Source organism: Quercus robur, chromosome 2 (assembly GCF_932294415.1).
Source record: "Quercus robur chromosome 2, dhQueRobu3.1, whole genome shotgun sequence".
NCBI classification, from domain to species: Eukaryota; Viridiplantae; Streptophyta; class Magnoliopsida; order Fagales; family Fagaceae; genus Quercus; species Quercus robur.
Genome location: NC_065535.1, coordinates 91,411,699 through 91,430,975, shown reverse-complemented (window position 1 = coordinate 91,430,975; position 19,277 = coordinate 91,411,699). Strand labels below are relative to the sequence as shown.

At 35.3% G+C, this 19,277-nt stretch overlaps 3 protein-coding genes across 6 annotated transcripts in view; all 3 read left to right on the top strand.

Moving 5' to 3' along the window:
* Positions 1–291: 291 nt before the first annotated feature.
* The window catches only part of LOC126715787 (probable xyloglucan endotransglucosylase/hydrolase protein 23), a 53,120-nt gene continuing 34,134 nt past the window's right edge, over positions 292–19,277 (top strand). Inside the window, exons 1-4 of one of the 4 annotated variants that reach the window (XM_050416582.1) lie at positions 293–798; positions 884–1,077; positions 1,167–1,529; positions 11,448–11,608. In XM_050416582.1, the coding sequence (XP_050272539.1) occupies positions 517–798; positions 884–1,077; positions 1,167–1,529; positions 11,448–11,487 (879 nt within the window). In that variant the 5' untranslated portion in view covers positions 293–516 and the 3' untranslated portion in view covers positions 11,488–11,608. Of the gene's footprint in view, positions 799–883; positions 1,078–1,166; positions 1,721–10,316; positions 10,701–10,784; positions 10,979–11,084; positions 11,609–19,277 lie in introns of those variants that run through there. The other 3 variants (XM_050416583.1, XM_050416581.1, XM_050416584.1) reach the window with 3 other exon arrangements.
* LOC126715785 (xyloglucan endotransglucosylase/hydrolase protein 22-like) lies at positions 4,497–5,794 on the top strand. Its single transcript, XM_050416578.1, has 3 exons — positions 4,497–4,844; positions 4,941–5,134; positions 5,227–5,794. The coding sequence occupies exons 1-3, from the start codon at positions 4,560–4,562 to the stop codon at positions 5,627–5,629; spliced, it is 882 nt and encodes a 293-aa protein (XP_050272535.1). The 5' UTR covers positions 4,497–4,559; the 3' UTR covers positions 5,630–5,794.
* On the top strand, positions 14,600–16,164 carry LOC126715784 (xyloglucan endotransglucosylase/hydrolase protein 22-like). The gene is made up of 3 exons (XM_050416577.1): positions 14,600–15,045; positions 15,140–15,333; positions 15,618–16,164. The coding sequence occupies exons 1-3, from the start codon at positions 14,701–14,703 to the stop codon at positions 16,015–16,017; spliced, it is 939 nt and encodes a 312-aa protein (XP_050272534.1). The 5' UTR covers positions 14,600–14,700; the 3' UTR covers positions 16,018–16,164.

Sequence of the window (19,277 nt, the reverse complement as noted above, 5' to 3'; positions counted from 1 at the left end):
GACTTTTGTTATTTAATAACCTGACAATGAATAAAAGTGGGGTAAAATTTGTGTGAACCGAAAATCTAATTAGCTAGGTGAAAATTAGCTAGGTGAGGTCCATCCCTTTATTTTAATCCTACCTTCCACCAAGAGAGAGAGAGAGAGAGAGAGAGCGATCGATTAGACTAATAAACAATGCAAAACCGCGTGACTGCAATAACTCCACATATATATATTTTTTATTATAAATCAATGCAAAATCAATGCAATAACTCCACATAATTGAAAGTTTATTTGGTAGCGTTTCAGTGCAATTCAAACAGCTTTTCATGCCAACAACTGGGTACAGCTTATTGCATGACTGAACCTTCTTATGGCCCTTCCCTTGCCTTTTGTTTTCACATCTCCATTGCCAAGTATAAATACCAGCCCAAACTAATTCTGACAACACCAATCTATTCACTCAGCAAGCTACAATTGCATTACAAATAGTCAAATACTCCAATATTCATATCACCCATTAACATAGAATTCATGGCTTCAATGACTTCTTCAAGTGTTCCTTTAATTCTTCTTGTGCCCCTTGTTCTTGGGTCAATGATGGTTGCCTCTGCTGGTAACTTGAACCAAGACTTTGACATTACATGGGGAGATGGCCGTGCTAATATGGTCAACAATGGTGAGCTTCTTACTCTCTCACTCGACAAAACTTCAGGCTCAGGATTCCAGTCCAAGAATGAATATCTTTTTGGAAAGATTGATATGCAGCTCAAGCTTGTCCCTGGAAACTCTGCTGGCACTGTCACTGCCTATTATGTAAGTTTTCCTGCCATTAGTGCTTTATTCAATTTCTAAACAAGACTACATGTTCAATAGCTAATGCTTATGTTTGTGTCTGCAGTTGTCCTCTAAAGGATCAACATGGGATGAGATAGACTTTGAATTCTTGGGGAATCTGAGTGGTGATCCTTACATACTTCATACTAATGTGTTCAGCCAAGGCAAGGGAAACAGAGAACAACAATTCCATCTATGGTTTGACCCAACTGCGGATTTTCACACCTATTCCATACTTTGGAATCCCCAGCGCATCATGTAAGCATTGCACCAATTTCTCATTTATGTACCTTTTTCCCAATTTTCCCGTATACACTTTGTATTGACTTTTTGCTTTTTCATCCCAGCTTCTCTGTGGATGGCACTCCCATTAGAGAGTTCAAGAACTTGGAGTCAAATGGTGTTCCATTCCCAAAGAACCAGCCAATGAGAATATACTCTAGCCTCTGGAACGCTGATGACTGGGCAACAAGGGGTGGACTTGTCAAGACAGATTGGACACAAGCTCCTTTCACTGCTTCGTATAGGAACTTCAATGCAAATGCTTGTGTTTGGACCTCTGGGGCATCCTCCTGTGGTTCAAACTCTCCCTCTTCTACATCCAGCAATAATGCTTGGCTATCACAAGAGTTGGATTCAGCAAGTCAACAGAGATTGCAATGGGCGCAGAAGAACTACATGATATACAACTATTGCAGAGACACAAAGAGGTTTCCCCAAGGCCTTCCAACAGAATGTACCAAATCCTAGACAAAAATAGGACTGGGAATTTTGTGTCGATTCTTTCATCTATTAAGCCAATTCTTTTATTTATTTTTTATTTGTTCGTGACTCTCTGATTACGTTTGTGTTCTCTATGTAAGTTATAAACCACGGAATATATAATTCTTTTATTCTTTTAGACATTTGTCCCTTACAGTTATAATAGTTTTTACATTCTCGGCAAGCTATGAACCTCGGTTTACTTCTTTAATTCATGTTTATTGATAACAGTGTGACCAAAAAAAAAAAAAAATCAAGAATTGTTAAAAAACTGGGAAAATTATTATTGGCAATCCACTAACTACAAAGAACCAATCATATCTATACACTTGGCAATCCACGTGTATGAGACAAATAATCAGAGATCTTAAGATACATGTAGTCTACTGAGCCTATTCACTAAATTACCAGTCGTATAACAACAAAATCTTAATAGCCCCTCTAGGTGGAGCATATATGTTGTTGATGCCCATCTTGGAGAGTAGATTAGTAAATTGTTAAAATCCGAGGGGTTCAGTGAAAAAGTTAGCTAATTGGTGCTTAGGGGTTTAGTGGCTCTCCCTCATGAGTTGAAAACTTCAAAAGCTCCTCCATCGAAAATTTTACTGATTTGCAACCCAAAATAGCCAGATTCAGACAATAATACCTTTTGAGGGCCTTGCAACCTCCAAGCCTAGGAAATATTTGAGTGCTCCTATGTCTTTTAGCTTTAATTGATCATCTAGGAATTAATAAAAGAGAATTACTGCATCTAGATCATTGCTAGCTATCAAAATAAGACCTCGTAGACTACGATGATGATTATGGAATTAGCTTGAACTCTTGTAAATATGGAGCAGTTTGCTTTAGGTGTTAGAAATTTGTCAATGAATTCAATTAATAGAGACCCAAATATTAATAAGAGTCCAAAACTTAATGGTTTAAAAATGTCCCATATTCATGAATTGGTTGGTTTATTAAGAAAACAAAATTAAATATATAAAATTTTGAGGCCCGACCCATTCAAGTCAAAACACACACATTTAGGCTCCAACCCATTCTAAGTTAAAAAACACGTTTAAGGCCCAGTCCAATAGTCAGCCCAACTGACCTAACAGATTGAACTGACCCAGGTATAGCCAACCGCAGTTCGGCTGACTGACCCAAACCCGACGATATGGTATGGTCCATTCACATTTTAACCCATATTTAATAGGTCAAAACCAAACACACGAGACCTATCCCGTTTGCCAAGTTTGCACACTGTTAGGCTATAAGGTGTACGTGCATTATAAAGTAAAGATAATATCATAATTCAAATAACCTATAAAAGATTGTGGAGTTTTTACAAACCCTCATTTCTAAGGGCTTTTTTAACAAGTTTATTTATTTTTGGTTAATCTTATAGATGGCTTTTTTGGCTAAATAATCTTATAATGTAGTGCATCGGTCAGAATTTTTTCCTTTTATTATTATTATTTTTTTAATTTTATGGGAGAGCTTATATAAAGGGAATTTTAAAATACATGATAAATTGTGAATGGTGGAATATAATATAGAATACAAAAAAAAAAAAAATTACAGAAGATTTGTATTCAGAAAAGAAAAAAAAAATGGTAGTCTATTTTCCTACATTCATTTTTTAAAAAGTGTCCAATAGAAATTTTTCCTGGTATAACATTATTCTTAGTTGTATCATGATTTGTCAATTTGTTATTATACCAGTTAATTGTAAGAGCAAATCATTACTCAAAATTGACGGATTACTTAGACTAAGACTTCCACCTTCAAATCCAAATGCTAGCTTTTTATTTATTTATTTACTTATTTGTATACATTTCAAGTAGGAGGAGGCAGGTTTTAACCTTGAAACGTCTCTCTTAAGAATAATAAGAATATGAGATGCTAGTTAACCTAAAGGTCATTAATTGGTGTTTACTCTACTTTTAGAAAGACTATTTAAAAAACAAAAATAATATATTTGTAATATTATTTATCAGACTTGTAAAATTCTTCATGAATGATACTGCATAAACTGCACTTTTTATTTCATTTTTAAAAATTCAATAGTTGGTAAAGAGGGGATTTGAACATTGGATATCTCATATCTCTATTAAAAATATCAAGAGGTATCAACTAGTTGACCTACAATAGTCATAGTATGCATTTTCTAATTAATCCACATAGTATGCATTTTCTAATTAACGATTATGCATTTCTAAATTTGAGCCCCCACTTGCTTTCACTCCCTTATGACCAATATAGCATTTAAGATCTTGATCAAAAAATATATATATAGCATTTAAGATTGGCAGCTAATCTCCTCGTTTATAGTTTGATTTTGGTTACATCAATTACCTGTATGAGAGAGGATTGAATAAAAGTGGTGTAAAAATTTTGTGAGCCAAAATATATTAGGCAGGTGATAAGATCCTTTAAAAAAATTAATAAAATCCCACCTTCCAAGAGAGCGTGACAGATTAGAGTATACATGTCATACTCACTTTCCCTGAGGTTTCTTTATGATTTATACACTGTCCTTGGTACTTTGGTAATTGAAATACTGGCGGAATTACAATTTTTAGTTTATTCCTTATTTCTCTTGAATCTAAGAGGCAGAAGCAGAGGCAGAGGCAGAGGCAGGGCTGGTGCTTTCAAAAAATAAGCGTAAAAGAGGCAGGCTGCTGATAAGAACTGGACAGCAGTAACTAGGCACTTTCATTAGTAGTATATGCAAAACAGTGTGCTATATGTATAAAAGTTGGAAGGTTTATTTGGTGGTGTTAGTGCGATTCAGACAGCTCTCTTTGCAATAAGTTTTCATGACAACAACTGGCTACAGCGTATTAATTACGTGACTGGACCTTCCTATGGCCCTTCCTTTGCGCTGTGTCTTCACATCCTCATTGCCTAGTATAAATACCAGCCCAAACTAATACTTACAACACCAATCTCTTCACTCAGCAAGCTTCACTTACATTATAAATAGTCAAATACTCATGGCTTCTATGACTTCTTCAAGTGTTCCCTTAATCATTCTTCTAGTGCCTATTGTTCTTGGGTCAATCATGGTTGCCTCTGCTGGTAACTTGAACCAAGACTTTGACATTACATGGGGAGATGGCCGTGCGAATATAATCAACAATGGTGAGCTCCTTACTCTCTCACTTGACAAAACTTCTGGCTCAGGATTTCAGTCCAAGAGTGAATATCTATTTGGAAAGATTGATATGCAGCTCAAGCTTGTCCCTGGAAACTCTGCTGGCACTGTCACTGCCTATTATGTAAGCTTTCCTGCCTCTAGTGCTTTAAGCAATTTTAAACAAGACTACATGTTCAATAGCTAATGCTAATTTTCTCTTTGAATATTTTGTTTACAGTTATCCTCAAAAGGATCAACATGGGATGAGATAGACTTTGAATTCTTGGGAAATCTGAGTGGTGATCCTTATATACTTCACACTAATGTGTTCAGCCAAGGCAAGGGAAACAGAGAACAACAGTTCTATCTATGGTTTGACCCAACTGCGGATTTTCACGCCTATTCCGTACTTTGGAATCCCCAGCGCATCATGTAAGCATTGCACTAATTTCTCATTCACGTACCTTTTCCCAATTTTCCCGTACATATGCACTTTGTATTGACTTTTTCCTTTTTCATCTCAGCTTCTCTGTGGATGGCACTCCCATTAGAGAGTTCAAGAACTTGGAGTCAAATGGTGTTCCATTCCCAAAGAACCAGCCAATGAGGATATACTCTAGCCTCTGGAATGCTGATGACTGGGCCACAAGGGGTGGACTCATCAAGACAGATTGGACACAAGCTCCTTTCACTGCTTCCTATAGAAACTTCAATGCAAATGCTTGTGTTTGGTCCTCTGGGGGATCTTCTTGCGGTTCAAACTCTCCCTCTTCTACATCTAGCGGTAATGATTGGCTCTCACAAGAATTGGATTCAGCAAGTCAGCAGAGATTGAAATGGGCGCAGAAGAACTACATGATATACAACTATTGCACAGATACAAAGAGATTTCCCCAAGGCCTCCCTACGGAATGTACCACATCTTAGACAAAAATAGGACTCGGAACCTTGTGTCAATTCTTTTATTTTTTAATTTTTCGTAACTCTCTGGTTATTTTTGTGTTCTCTATGAAAGTTGTAAAGTACGTAATATAATTCTTTTGAAATTAAATTCTATAAAGATGAGGGATAAAATATCCATGTTTTACACCATCCAATAAATGATTACCACATCAATATTTTATTTAAAATTCAATACATCTTACCCTACCTAATAACATTTCAATAGATTCCTAATTTGGTTGGATTTATATATGGGTTTAAAATTAATTGAGTATGATTATGTTTATTTTTAAATATGTGATAAGATGATCTAGCATGTTGGAATTGGAGGGATAAAAATTTTATACCACGTTCTTATAGAATTTAATCTCAATTCTTTTATTCTTTTAGACATTTGTCAGTTACTTAGAACAAAAAAGTTTACATACATTAAAAAAAAAAAAAAAAAAAAAAAGCTTACCCACTTTGCACTCTGGATAAAATTCATTTTTATTGGAAACGGTAAGACCAAAAATACCAAGAACCTTGTTTATTTAAGAGCATCACCATGGTGGTAAAATAGTTTTTTACCATCTCAAACTCCAATTAGTACCCAATATTGGTGGAGTTATAAAGGCAAATTTTTTTACCTTCTTATTACAGTACAGTAAACTGCTAAGACTAACCGTTCACGATAACAAGGGAGGCATAAAAAATATATTATTTTATTACTATTTTATCAGTTATTATGTGTTAAAATAGATAAAATAGGTTTTTGAGTTATCAAATACTAAAATTTTTTGTGGTATTAAAATCTTCTAATATCAACAACTTTATTTATTTATTTTTATGCGACATGTGTCAATACGTCCTGAGTAACAGCATTCAAAATAGGAATACAATTACTGCACAGACACAGGGAGATTATCCCCAGGCCTCCCTCCGGAATGCACCATGTCTTAGAGAAAAGAAGATAGCTTGTAAGTCAATTCTTTTATTTTTGGACATTCCCAGTTGATTAATTAATCTGTATGCCATTTATATAATCAAATTCTTTTATTCTTTGGCATTTGTCACTTATTTTGATATCACATTATTGTTTATAAAACAAGTTTTGTTAAAATTTTTGTATCTATAAACTTTCTCATATTCAATAGGTCAAAACCAATAATGCAAGACCTGTCCTGTTTGCTAAATAGGCCCACTATTAGCCTATAAGGTTAACGGGCATAAAAAATGGAGATCACATCATAATTCTATAACCGAAAAGCTTGTGGAGTTTTTACAAACCTTCAGCCTGGGTATTTTAGTTATGTTTGTTCTTTTTCTTTTTCCTTTTTCTTTTTTTCACTTTTCAAATGATTTTTTTTGTTAATCTTATAAATAAGTTTTTTTTTTTTTTTTTTCCTTATAATTCAATAACTGGGAGGGAGTGAATGATTTGAACGTTGGATGTTTTCGTTTAAAATATCATAAGGAGTCAGTTGAGTCATAGGACTCTTCATAATCTTATAAATGGGTTGGTAGCAGGCACGGACCCAAGGGGACTCGATCCCTGGCCCAAAGAAAAAAAAATTATTGGTTATATTTTTTTATTTCTAGAGTTACACCTCCCTCTTCTAAAAACTTAGACTCCTCCCTTTTAATTAGCCTAACTCAACTAGCAACTACCCAACTCAAAAACTTAACAAAAACAAAATTTTAAAATAAAAAATCCTAGTCAACCCAGTATTAGAGTACCAGCATCAATTGTTGTAAATGCTAAATATTTAGTATTTAGAACACCAAATACCAAAAACACTAATGTACGAGATATTTCAAATGCTATATTAGAGTGGCAAAAGTAAGTTTTAATTTGTGAAAATAAATTTTTTTTGCAACAGCTGATGCTCTTAAGAAATAATATTAGTTTGTGTTTTTTTGTTGTTGGTAAATAATTTCATCTTAATGTATTAAAAAACAATTATTTTGTGTATTTATCTTGATTGATAGTTTGTTAATACTTAATACTATGTATAGATAACCATTTGGGGTTTTTTTTTTTTTTTTTTTTTCTTATACTTTGGCCCCTAGATTGAAATCCTAGATCCGCCCTTAGTTGGTAGTGTATTAATCGGCTATTTTTATTTCTGGAGCTTATACAAAGGGAAAATAATAGTCCACTTGGTGGTAAAAGAATAATGGTTATTTACCAAATTCATTTATATAAAGGGAAAATAATGGTCCAGTTGGTGGTAAAATAATAATGGTTGTTTACTAAATTCATTTTTTAAAGTGACAAATTACTTGGACTAAGACTTCAACCTTTAAATCCTAATGTTAGTTGCTTCCTTTACTTCTTCTTTTTTTTCTTTTTTTTCAATACATTTAACTAGGAGAGATTTGAAACATATTAAAAATAAAATGAGATGTTAGTTGACCTAACGATCATTGGTGTTTCCTTTTCTTCTAGAAAGACCATTTAAAAAAGAAAAACATTTGAAGTTTTTTCTTTAAAAACACACACACATTAGGGGAGAGAATATAGGACTCTAACACAAAGTTAAAGAAAATCCATGCAAACACAAGATTTGTAATTTCATACATGTTTTTAGGGTCATATTTCTTGATGTTGGTAAACATCTGATAAAATGAATTCTATATGTAATTCAGTCTTAGTTTAAATGTTCAAAGACATTGTGGGGCCAGAGAATTTATAACCCCGGCCCACTTTACATTAGGGCCCAAGGCCCGAGCCGAGGAGAGGCATTGCTGAGGACATACAATGAAAGTCCAAATGGCCTAGGGATATAGCCGAGGACGATTTTGTCCTCGGCATCCCAGAGAGCTCCTAAAAGAAAAGGCGAGCACAGTATAGGAGCGGCCCAAGTAAAAGGCTGCCAATACTGCAATTAAGTACTCTGCGCCTGACAGGTCCATGCTCTTCACCATGCTCTTCAGCTTTTACAACCACCCCCGACCACTTTAGGTATGGGCTAATAGGACAAGTATCAGCCCTAGAAAACTGAATCTACACGTGGACGTTGGAGAGAGGGTAAAGGCTAGTATAAAAAGAGAAGTAAGCAATCCAGAAAAAAGGCTGGGAAAAAAGGCCAAGAACTAGAGCCTCCCAGGCCGTGCTGAGGAGAAAGACTTCTTGGGCAAACGTGGTTCACCTCTGTGCGTCCACCATGAAAACCATGACTAACCACTGTCCGGTGACCAAGGCCTAGCCTTTCAGCCCACGCTCTACAAATTTTATTGTTTGGGCCTTTAACGTACAAACCCAATATCAGTTTGGGATCGATACAAATTGAGTCCTTACAGACATAAACAAGCAATATAATTTGAAAATACAAGACAGGTCAAGTAAACCTGCCAGAGATAGGAATTTGAAATCTCTTGATACTTGTCAATCTATTGAGAATAAATGAATCTTGATACTTAGCTCGACAACTCTCGATCTATCGAGCTACGGGAAAATTGAACAATAATTTCTGTTTCAGTCCACAATGATTTGACTTGTCTTGATTTCATACACTAGGGTTCCAAGACAAATGAAAGGTAAATTTTTATGTTTGTCATCATATACACAAAGAGATGCACATACTATGGAGCTGCTGCGACATTTGTGCTCTTAGGATTTTGTGCCAAATTGCTACCACTTCATCAAGGTATGTATTGAAGAAATTTGCATAAAGCTACATTAAACAACGATTGGGCTGGTGTTAGTCCTAATGGGAGGTTCGCGCAAAAAGGAAGTTTGCTACAGGAAGTAGTCCAATTGGGATTGGACCTAAGTTTTCTCAAAGATTAGTATCCTCTACTGTAGGTAAGTACTTCGAAATACAGTAAGATTCATTGTACTTGTAACTTCTATTTTTGTTAGTGGACTCTTCAGGAGTAGTGACCTAAATACTTACCAAATAGAATTTTGTAAGCGAAAGTTTTCCCATCATGATCAAATCAATGTGTCAAACTTTTTTTTTCCGCTGCATTCAACTTTAGTTTGGTGATTTGATTGTATTGATTTTACATGTAATTGAACTAAAAATTAACTCAAGTTATTGGTTAATTACTGGTGCTCAAAATCTTAACCCAACCCAACAATGTAGAATTATACACAGTACGTAGTATGTATTTTCTAATTCACGATTATACAATATTTAAATTTGAGCTACCGCCAGCTTTTATTCCTTATAAGACCATTATAGCAGTTAAGATTGACATCTAATCTCCTCTTTTAATTTATATATGACTTTTGTTATTTAATAACCTTACAACAGCGCGTGACCGATTAGAGTATACATGTGATACTCACTTTCCCTATGGTTTCTTTATGACTTGTACAGTCTTTGGTACTTGGGTCAGTGGTAATGCTCGTGGAGTCGCAATTTTTTTTTTATTATATATGTTTTCAATTCCCTGTTTCTCATGAATTCATAAGTAGGAAAATCCAAAGAGGCAGGGCAGGTGATAACAACTGGACAGCAGTAACTAGGAACTTTCATGGGAAACTTATGCAAAACAGCGTGTTATATGTATAATTGAAGGTTTATTTGGTGGTGTTGGTGCGATTCAAACAGCTATCTTTGTAATAACTTTTCGTGACAACAACTGGCTATAGCTTATTACATGACTCGACCTTCCTATGGCCTTTCCTATGCTTTGTGTCTTCACACCCTAATTGCCTAGTATAAATACCAGCCCAAACTAGTTCTGCCAACACCAATCTCTTCACTCAGTAAACTTCACTTAATTACAAATAGTCAAATACAGAAATACTCCAATTTTCTTATCACCCATTAACATAGAATTCATGGCTTCTATGGCTTCTTCAAGTGCTCCTTTGATCCTTCTAGTGCTTCTTCTTGGGTCAATGATGGTTGCCTCTGCTGCTAACTTGAACCAAGATTTTGACATTACATGGGGAGATGGCCGTGCTAATATAATCAACAATGGTGAGCTCCTTACTCTCTCACTAGACAAAACTTCTGGCTCAGGATTCCAGTCCAAGAATGAATATCTATTTGGAAAGATTGATATGCAGCTCAAGCTTGTCCCTGGAAACTCTGCTGGCACTGTCACTGCCTATTATGTAAGCTTCTCTGACACTAGTGCTTCATTCTATTTTAAACAGGACTACATGTTCAATAACTAATGCTTATGTTTGTGTCTGCAGTTGTCCTCAAAAGGATCAACATGGGATGAGATAGACTTTGAATTCTTGGGGAATCTGAGTGGTGATCCTTATATACTTCACACTAATGTGTTCAGCCAAGGCAAGGGCAACAGAGAGCAGCAATTCTATCTATGGTTTGACCCAACTGCTGATTTTCACACTTATTCCATACTTTGGAATCCCCAACGCATTATGTAAGTATTGCACCAATTTCTTACTAGTTAAAAACTTAAAATTTATGTAGTTGTTCCAGTTTTTTCCCTATACACTATGTATTGACTTTTTCCTTTTTCATCTCAGTTTCTCTGTGGATGGCACTCCCATTAGAGAGTTCAAGAACTTGGAGTCAAATGGTGTTCCATTCCCAAAGAATCAACCAATGAGGATATACTCTAGCCTCTGGAATGCTGATGATTGGGCCACAAGGGGTGGACTTGTCAAGACTGATTGGACACAAGCTCCTTTCACTGCTTCCTATAGAAACTTCAACGCAAATGCTTGTGTTTGGACCTCTGGGGCATCCTCCTGCGGTTCAAACTCTCCCTCTGCTACTTCTAGCAATAATGCTTGGCTCTCACAAGAGTTGGATTCAGCTAGTCAGCAGAGATTGCAATGGGCGCAGAAGAACTATATGATATACAACTATTGCACAGACACAAAGAGGTTTCCCCAAGGCCTTCCTACAGAATGTACCACATCCTAGGCAAAAATAGGACTACGAAGCTCCGTCAATTCTTTTATTTTTTTTGTAACTCTCTGATTAATTTCATGGTCTCTATGTAAGTTGTAACATACGTAATATAATTCTTTTATTCTTTTTAACATTTGTAAGTTGCACGCTATAGACTGTTTGCTTCTTTTAATTCATGTTTATTGAAAATGGTAAGACAAAATAAATGCAGAGGACCACCAAAGACTACAACAATGCTGCTAACACAAGAAGTTTCACAACTTTTTTATTAATTTGTTAAGATGGATGATTGAGATTTGTCAAAATAACTCTCATATGGGACCACTATTGGCATCATCTTCATTGTACATTAATTACTACCTTAGTATGTTACTAACAACTTGAATTCCAATCCCCTAAACCCATAAGCACTTCAAGCATAGAGAGGTACGGGTACCATCCCATCTACAAGAGTGAGTGGTAAATTTATTGTATTTTTAAACTTATTGTAAAGCACTGTTGAAATGTTTAAAGCTCCAAATCATGCAGGTGGTAAGAGTACTATTGTAAAGCAATGGCATTGTCCCATCTTTACAATAGAGAGAAGATATCAAGCTAGATTTAAATGCTCATCTCCCATTTGTTAAAAGCAAAAATAAAATTAACCAGAGTAACCTAAGTCACCTTTCTTCATTTTCAGGTGTTCTAAGGTCTTCTTCTGAGTTCATCATCACTATATATCTACCGTGAAATTACTTATTCCTCGTCAAATTATATTTATGATTTAAAATTTCTTTTTAGTTTGTACATCATAGGGATTGTCAATTAATTATGACATTTAGATGGATGACTTCTATTCCTACGGTCTAATAAGCAAATGACCTTTCTCTCCCCAAAAAAAAGGGTAAGCAAATGAACTATACGGCAAAAAACGTATATGAGATATGAGGGAGAAGACCTTCAAATTTCAAATTTCAAATTTCAAATATGCAAACAAAGGAATCATTCCAAAACACTAAAATCCTGGAATCAACACTTCTATGAAAATCCTTGAATCATGTTTTTTTTTCAATGACTGTTGTTGAATCTGTTTTGACTTCGTACTTGGTAGTATTCTACATGGAACATACTCCCCACCTAATGGACAACAATCATCATTAACTGGGTGGTAATTCTCGTGTGTTATAATAAGTTTTTCCTGAAATAATGCTCTAGCTAGTACTGTTTTTAAAAAGGATTTCTCAAAATAATTCTTTTGATTCAATTCATAAGCTAGGTCTCCTGTAATAAGCCCAAAGCTGGAACCAGCCCAAAATTCATTTAGACCAGCACAACAGCTTGATCAGGTACGTGTGGAGTACAAAACATGAGCATAGGATCAAGAACTTAGTGCAAGACTAATCAAGAAAAGCTAGTCTTACACAGACAACCATATACACATGCCATTTTTATACAAAAATCATGACTTCATGTCACAATTTTTAAGTTGGACTTGGAAAAGTTGAAATTTGAAATCATGACTTCAAGTCACAATTTTAGCCAAATCAGACTAATGGTTGTATGTAAAAGTGTGTTTGGCTCCAACTTAAAAAACTAACTTATTTTACTATTCAATTTATTTTTGCTACTATTCATGGGCCCCATGGTATTTTTTGGTACTATTCATGGGTCCCACTAATTTTTGGTACTATTCATGGGTATTTCAACTAATTTTTACCTTTATCTACCGTACGTTTAGCAAAAAAATTTCAATTTTAACAAAATAAACGAATTCCAAATAGACATTAAGGTAGAGTTTGGATAGCGTGTCTAGTTCTCAATGCGGCTACGTTTTTCCTGTGGGTCCCGTGCACTGTTTGCAGGACCCACAAATATTTTTTTCACCAAAAACAACTTTAAAACTGGGTTCCACGGTACTATTCACACATTTAAAAATTATTTTGTAATAATGTTTTCAGTTTTCAATAATAAGCGGTATCCAAACAGACCCTAAGTGTGTATGAGTAAGAAATATTAGCCAAAAGTTAATTAGTTAATCTAAGTAGTTAAACAAGTTATTAGTTGATTAAAGAACCAATCTTTTGTAAACTTGAATTAGAAAATTCCAAAAATAAAAATAAAAAGAAAAACAAAATAACATTAGAACGGAAACAACATTATTTTGGAAAATTTAATTTTTCAAAACATCAATCATGAAAATACTCTTTTGTACTACCTTCTCCTCCCTTTAATTCAGACATCGATTGAGGTAAAGAGAAATCCAATCCAAATTCTCTTTTAAATGAGAAACAATAAATCAGGGATATAACTTTTATTATTACTTGTTGAAATGATTGATTGTGAGTGATGAATAAAAAAGTTGTGGATCCATATAAAGTAATTGTCCACTTCTCATAGACATAATCAACCACTTCAACAAATTATGAAAAAAAAGTTACAATGAACAACACTCAGGACTACAAAGCTCAGTGTGTCTCTTTCTTTCTTCCTTCCCCCTTTTTTTTTTTGGCTGAATAATGCACCGGATGCCATCTTTCTTTTTTCCCCTGTACCTACGTTTTTTATTTTCCATTATGACAATAAGACAGGCTTCCCCATCATAGTGGCAATAAAGAGTATCACATGATTCCAATGAGAAAGAAAATAAAAATGGCCCAATTTGTGCTAGGTAATATCCGGGAAAGTACTTGTATTTATTTTGAAAAGCAGATGGAGTCACAGGAACTGTATTTATGTCATGGATGGAGATATCAGTAAAGGCAAACGTCTGAATTTTCACTTTTCCAGGTGCTCCTATTATGTCTTTAAAGTCCCAATTGGTGGAGGTTGTTGTGATTTGGGAGTAGTATTAGTTGGACTTGAAACAGACACTAGCGCCCAAAAGGAGTATTACTTTGAACTCTATGAAGCTGGGCTGGCGCCTAAACAAAAGAAAGAGAGAGATGTGAATTGAGCGACAATAACTCTGACCTTTTCTTCTCAAAAATAATTCAAAACGCGTACAATAGTACAAAAAATTAATGATATTCGTTTGGTTGTGTTTGGTAGTGCGATCTTTACAGCTAATTTTACACTTTCTTAAAGGCAACAACTGTCTATAGCTTAGCTGACTGGATATTTCCATGCATTTTCCTTTACTTTTGGATACACTTCTTAGTAACCTGTCTACTGTGTCCTTACTATAAATACCAATTATATCCAAGTTCCTAAGCACACTCATCCTTCACTTCCAAACCTCACATACTCATGCATAAAATACTACTACTACTAGTAGTATTTGCTTACCACCCACTACAAATTCTCTCCATGGCTTCTTCTTCCACTTCTTCAAGTGTTAAATTGATGCTTCTTATGCCTATTTTTGTTAGTTCTTTGATAGTTGCTACTGTTGGCAACTTGAACCAAGACTTTGACATTACATGGGGAGATGGACGGGCTAACATACTCAACAATGGTGAACTTCTTACTCTCAATCTTGACAAAGCCTCTGGCTCAGGATTCCAATCCAAGAATGAGTACCTCTTTGGAAAGATAGATACGCAGCTCAAGTTAGTTCCTGGAAACTCTGCTGGCACTGTTACTGCCTACTATGTAAGTTTTCTTGTAGAGTCAGTATTTGCACATACCATCAACACATATTTATGTTCGTTTACTTATCCATCTGAATGTCTGTGTTTACATATAGCTATCTTCTAAAGGATCAACATGGGATGAGATAGACTTTGAGTTCTTGGGGAATCTAAGTGGTGATCCTTACATCCTTCACACTAATGTCTTTAGCCAAGGCAAAGGCAACAGAGAGCAACAGTTCTATCTCTGGTTTGACCCAACTGCAGATTTTCACACTTATTCCATCCTTTGGAATCCCCAGCGCATTATGTAAGCTCTCCTCCTTCTACCTATTCATCTTCTCATGAGTAATACAATATTGTACACAACATATCTCAAAACGCATAACATGGTCTGCCTGATGTGATTGGATCAAGTCACGTTCAAATGAGTCTACTACTGGTGTCACTATTTGTTATAAATAAATCACACCAGACCATATTATCAGCTGTGAAAAATGTTTCCCCTAGACTTATTATTTTCCATTACATGAGTAGTCTTTTTGTTTCCTTCCCAGTGTACATATAGTCTCACATTTTTGAACTGTTATTCAGATACTCTGTGGATGGCACTCCCATTAGAGAGTTCAAGAACTCAGAGTCAATTGGGGTTCCATTCCCAAAGAACCAGCCAATGAGGATATACTCAAGTCTTTGGAATGCTGATGATTGGGCAACAAGGGGTGGACTTGTCAAGACAGACTGGAGCCAAGCACCCTTTACTGCTTCCTACAGAAACTTCAAAGCTGATGCTTGCACATGGTCTTCTGGAGCATCATCTTGTAGTTCAACTACTCCTTCATCTTCCTCAAATAGTAGTTTATGGCTTTCACAAGAGCTGGACAGTGCAAGTCAAGAGAGGCTGAAATGGGTGCAGAAGAACTACATGATATATAATTACTGCTCAGACACTAAGAGGTTTCCCCAGGGCCTCCCTCCTGAATGCAGTGCTTGATGGAGACAAGGATCATCCTTTACATATATAGATTCTTTTATTATATATTAATCTATTCATGTAATTTCTAGGATTCAATTCTTTCATTATTGGCCTATTTGTCATCAATCCTACGGAAAAATACAATAGATTTTTTTTTCTCTACTACATTCCAGTGCTGTTGAATCTTGGCGAGCTTATGCTTAAATTGACTTGTATCCATATAAAAAATTTATAATGGTATTTCAATGATAGAAAGAAGTTAATGAATGTGTTAAAAGTATTGGTTTAAAAAAAAAATTATTGAAAATGAAAAAAGTAAATTGTTTTTATACTTTTTATATTTTCTATAAAAATAATATCAAAAAAATTTCTAAAATTATATATTAACAAATATCTTAAGCATCGTTAACAGGACCCTTCAATGAATAAACAAATAAACATATGCTTAATGTGAAATTTTAAGTGGCAAACAAAATTAAGAGTTATATTAATGGGTGCCTTTAAGGTAATTATAGATAAAACAATTTTTAAAAAGTTTTGACACTAATTTTATAGAAAATATAAAAAACCATCAAAAAAAGTAATTTTTTTTTTTCTTCTTCTTTTCCTACAAAAAGTTTCTAAAACTGTTTGTTAAACCAATATTTTTAAGGCATCTGTTAACTTTTCTCCAAAATTAATTAATACTATCTTCTACAGCATTTTAACCAAATTTTAAGGTCCTATAAAATGTTGGCACTTCAATAGTGATCAAAGTTATTATATAGCACTAGGAATGAGGATGTTTATTAATTTATCTAGTCTAATGACAATCATTTAAGGGTCATGTTAATGGATACCCTTAGGGTAATTGTTAATAAACTATATTAGAGAAGTTTTGACATCACTTTCATAGAAAATATAAAAAGCTACAAAAAAATTAATTGATTTATTATTTTCCCATAAAATGTTTCTAAAAATAGTTGCTTAACTAATACCTTTAAGGCATCTGTTAACACTTCCTACTATTTAAACATCGGTTTAAAAGAAATTAATGCGTTGTATGTTCTTCATAATGAGTCAACACTATGCAAAACAATAACGAACAAACCTTAGTTCCAAAATTTTTAGGGTTTGATTATGGATTTCAACAAATTAGTTAGAATTTGTTACATGTGTTCTGTGGGGCCAAAGAATTTAATAACCCCAGCCCACTTTATACTAAGCCCAAAGCCCATGCCGAGGAGGAAGAAATGGTCGAGGACGAACAAAGAAAGCCCAAACAGCCTAGAAATGTTGCCGAGGACGATCTTGTTCTCAGCATCCCAGACCCCAGAAGGAAAGAACAGCACGCCATCAAAGGCAGCCTTCTAGAGCGCCCCTAGAAAAAGGACAAGTACAGTAAGACACCAATGGGGGTATGGTGTAGGAGCGAATCAAGGAGAAACTGTCACCTCCGCATTAGATGCACCCAACTAACGTTCTAACCGCATTAATAAGGAAATGACCCCTGAACAATGCGATCTTGGTTGCCGCAACTCACAGAGAGTTTGGGAAGGTGGCTGATGGGACGAGCACTCGAGTAAGAACCTGCATGACCAACAGATGGAGGCCCAAGATCGATTGGAAGAAGATATGTAATGTGAGAGATCCTCCAAGAATGAGAGATCAAGAATCAGGAGGGAGAAAAAAGGAGAATACGGGAGAAATCTGCATGATCTTGGAAGCCTTTGGAACCTAGCATTGAAGAAAGAAGAAAATCACTAAGTTCCTCGGACGAAGTGCCCGAGGACAGAACTTCATACTTTAGTCTATATCCTTGTTATTCAATCCATACATAACCGTGTCTAGTTGTTGTAATCCTGACTAAGACCTAGTTCTTAAACCCATTCTCTATAAATTTATTGTATTGGGCTAGTTGGGCTTGAGTCTACTCATCCAATAGTAGAAGTACTCAAACCTAGTCCCTACAGTATATATCATGGATGGATAGTGGAAATATCAGTAAAGGTAACCATGTGATTTTTCACTTTTCCAGGTACTACTATTATGTCTTTTAAAGTCTCAAATGGTGGAGGTGGTTGTGATTTAGGAGTAATAATGGAAAAGATACTAGCACCCAAAAAGGAGTATTACTTGGAACTCTATGAAGCTTGGCTGGTGCCTAAGCAAAAGATAAACAAAATAAAAGGAGAGGTGGGGTGGGGTTGTAATTGAAAAGGTTTCTTTCTGAACTAATTTGAAGAAAAATCTTTCAAATTCATTTTATATCTTTTTGTCAGATATTATGGGGCCAAAGAATTTAACAACCCCGGCCCACTTTATACTAAGCCCAAAGCCCATGCCGAGGAGGAAGAAATGGCCGAGGATGAACAAAGAAAGCCCAAACAGCTTAGAAACGTTGTCGAGGACGATCCTGTTCTTGGCATCCCAGATCCCAGAAGGAAAGAACGGCACGCCGTCAAAGGCAGCCTCCTAGAGCGCCCCCAAAAAAAGGACAAGTACAGTAGGACACCCATGGGGGTATGGTGTAGGAGTGATTCAAGGAGAAACTGTTACCTCTCCATTAAATGCACCCAACTAACGTTCTGGCCGCATTAATGAGGAAATGACTCCTGAATAGTGCGGTCTTGGTTGCCGCAACTCACAGAGAGTTTGGGAAGGTGGCTGATGGGACGAGCACTCGAATAAGGACCTGCATGACCAACAGATGGAGGGCCAAGATCGATTGGAAGGAGATATACAATGTGAGAGATCCTCCAAGAATGAGGGATCGAGAATTAGGAGGGAGAAAAAAGGAGAATACAGGAGAAATCTGCATGATCTTGGAAGCCTTTGGAACCTAGCATTGAAGAAAGAAGAAGATTACTAAGTTCCTCGGACGAAGTGCCCAAGGATAGAACTTCATACTTTAGTCTATATCCTTGTTATTCAATCCATACATAACCGTGTCTAATTGTTGTAATCCTGACTAAGACCTAGTTTTTAAACTCATTCTCTATGAATTTATTGTATTAGGCTAGTTGGGCTTGAGTCTACTCATCCAATAGTAGAAGTGCTCGAACCTAGTCCCTACAGATATGAATTTTGAAAATCTAACAGCTGAATTGTATGTTCTTATTATATTCTCCATGTTTGCAAAATTTCAAAAAGATCAAAGATCAATACCTATTCAATAATCAAATATTTAATTTTCAAGTTTTTACGGTCTAAAATTATGCATAAAAAATAAGTTTATTGACCAAATAATAAATAAAATCTAATTTCAATAAAATTTTACGTAAATGTTAAGAACATGA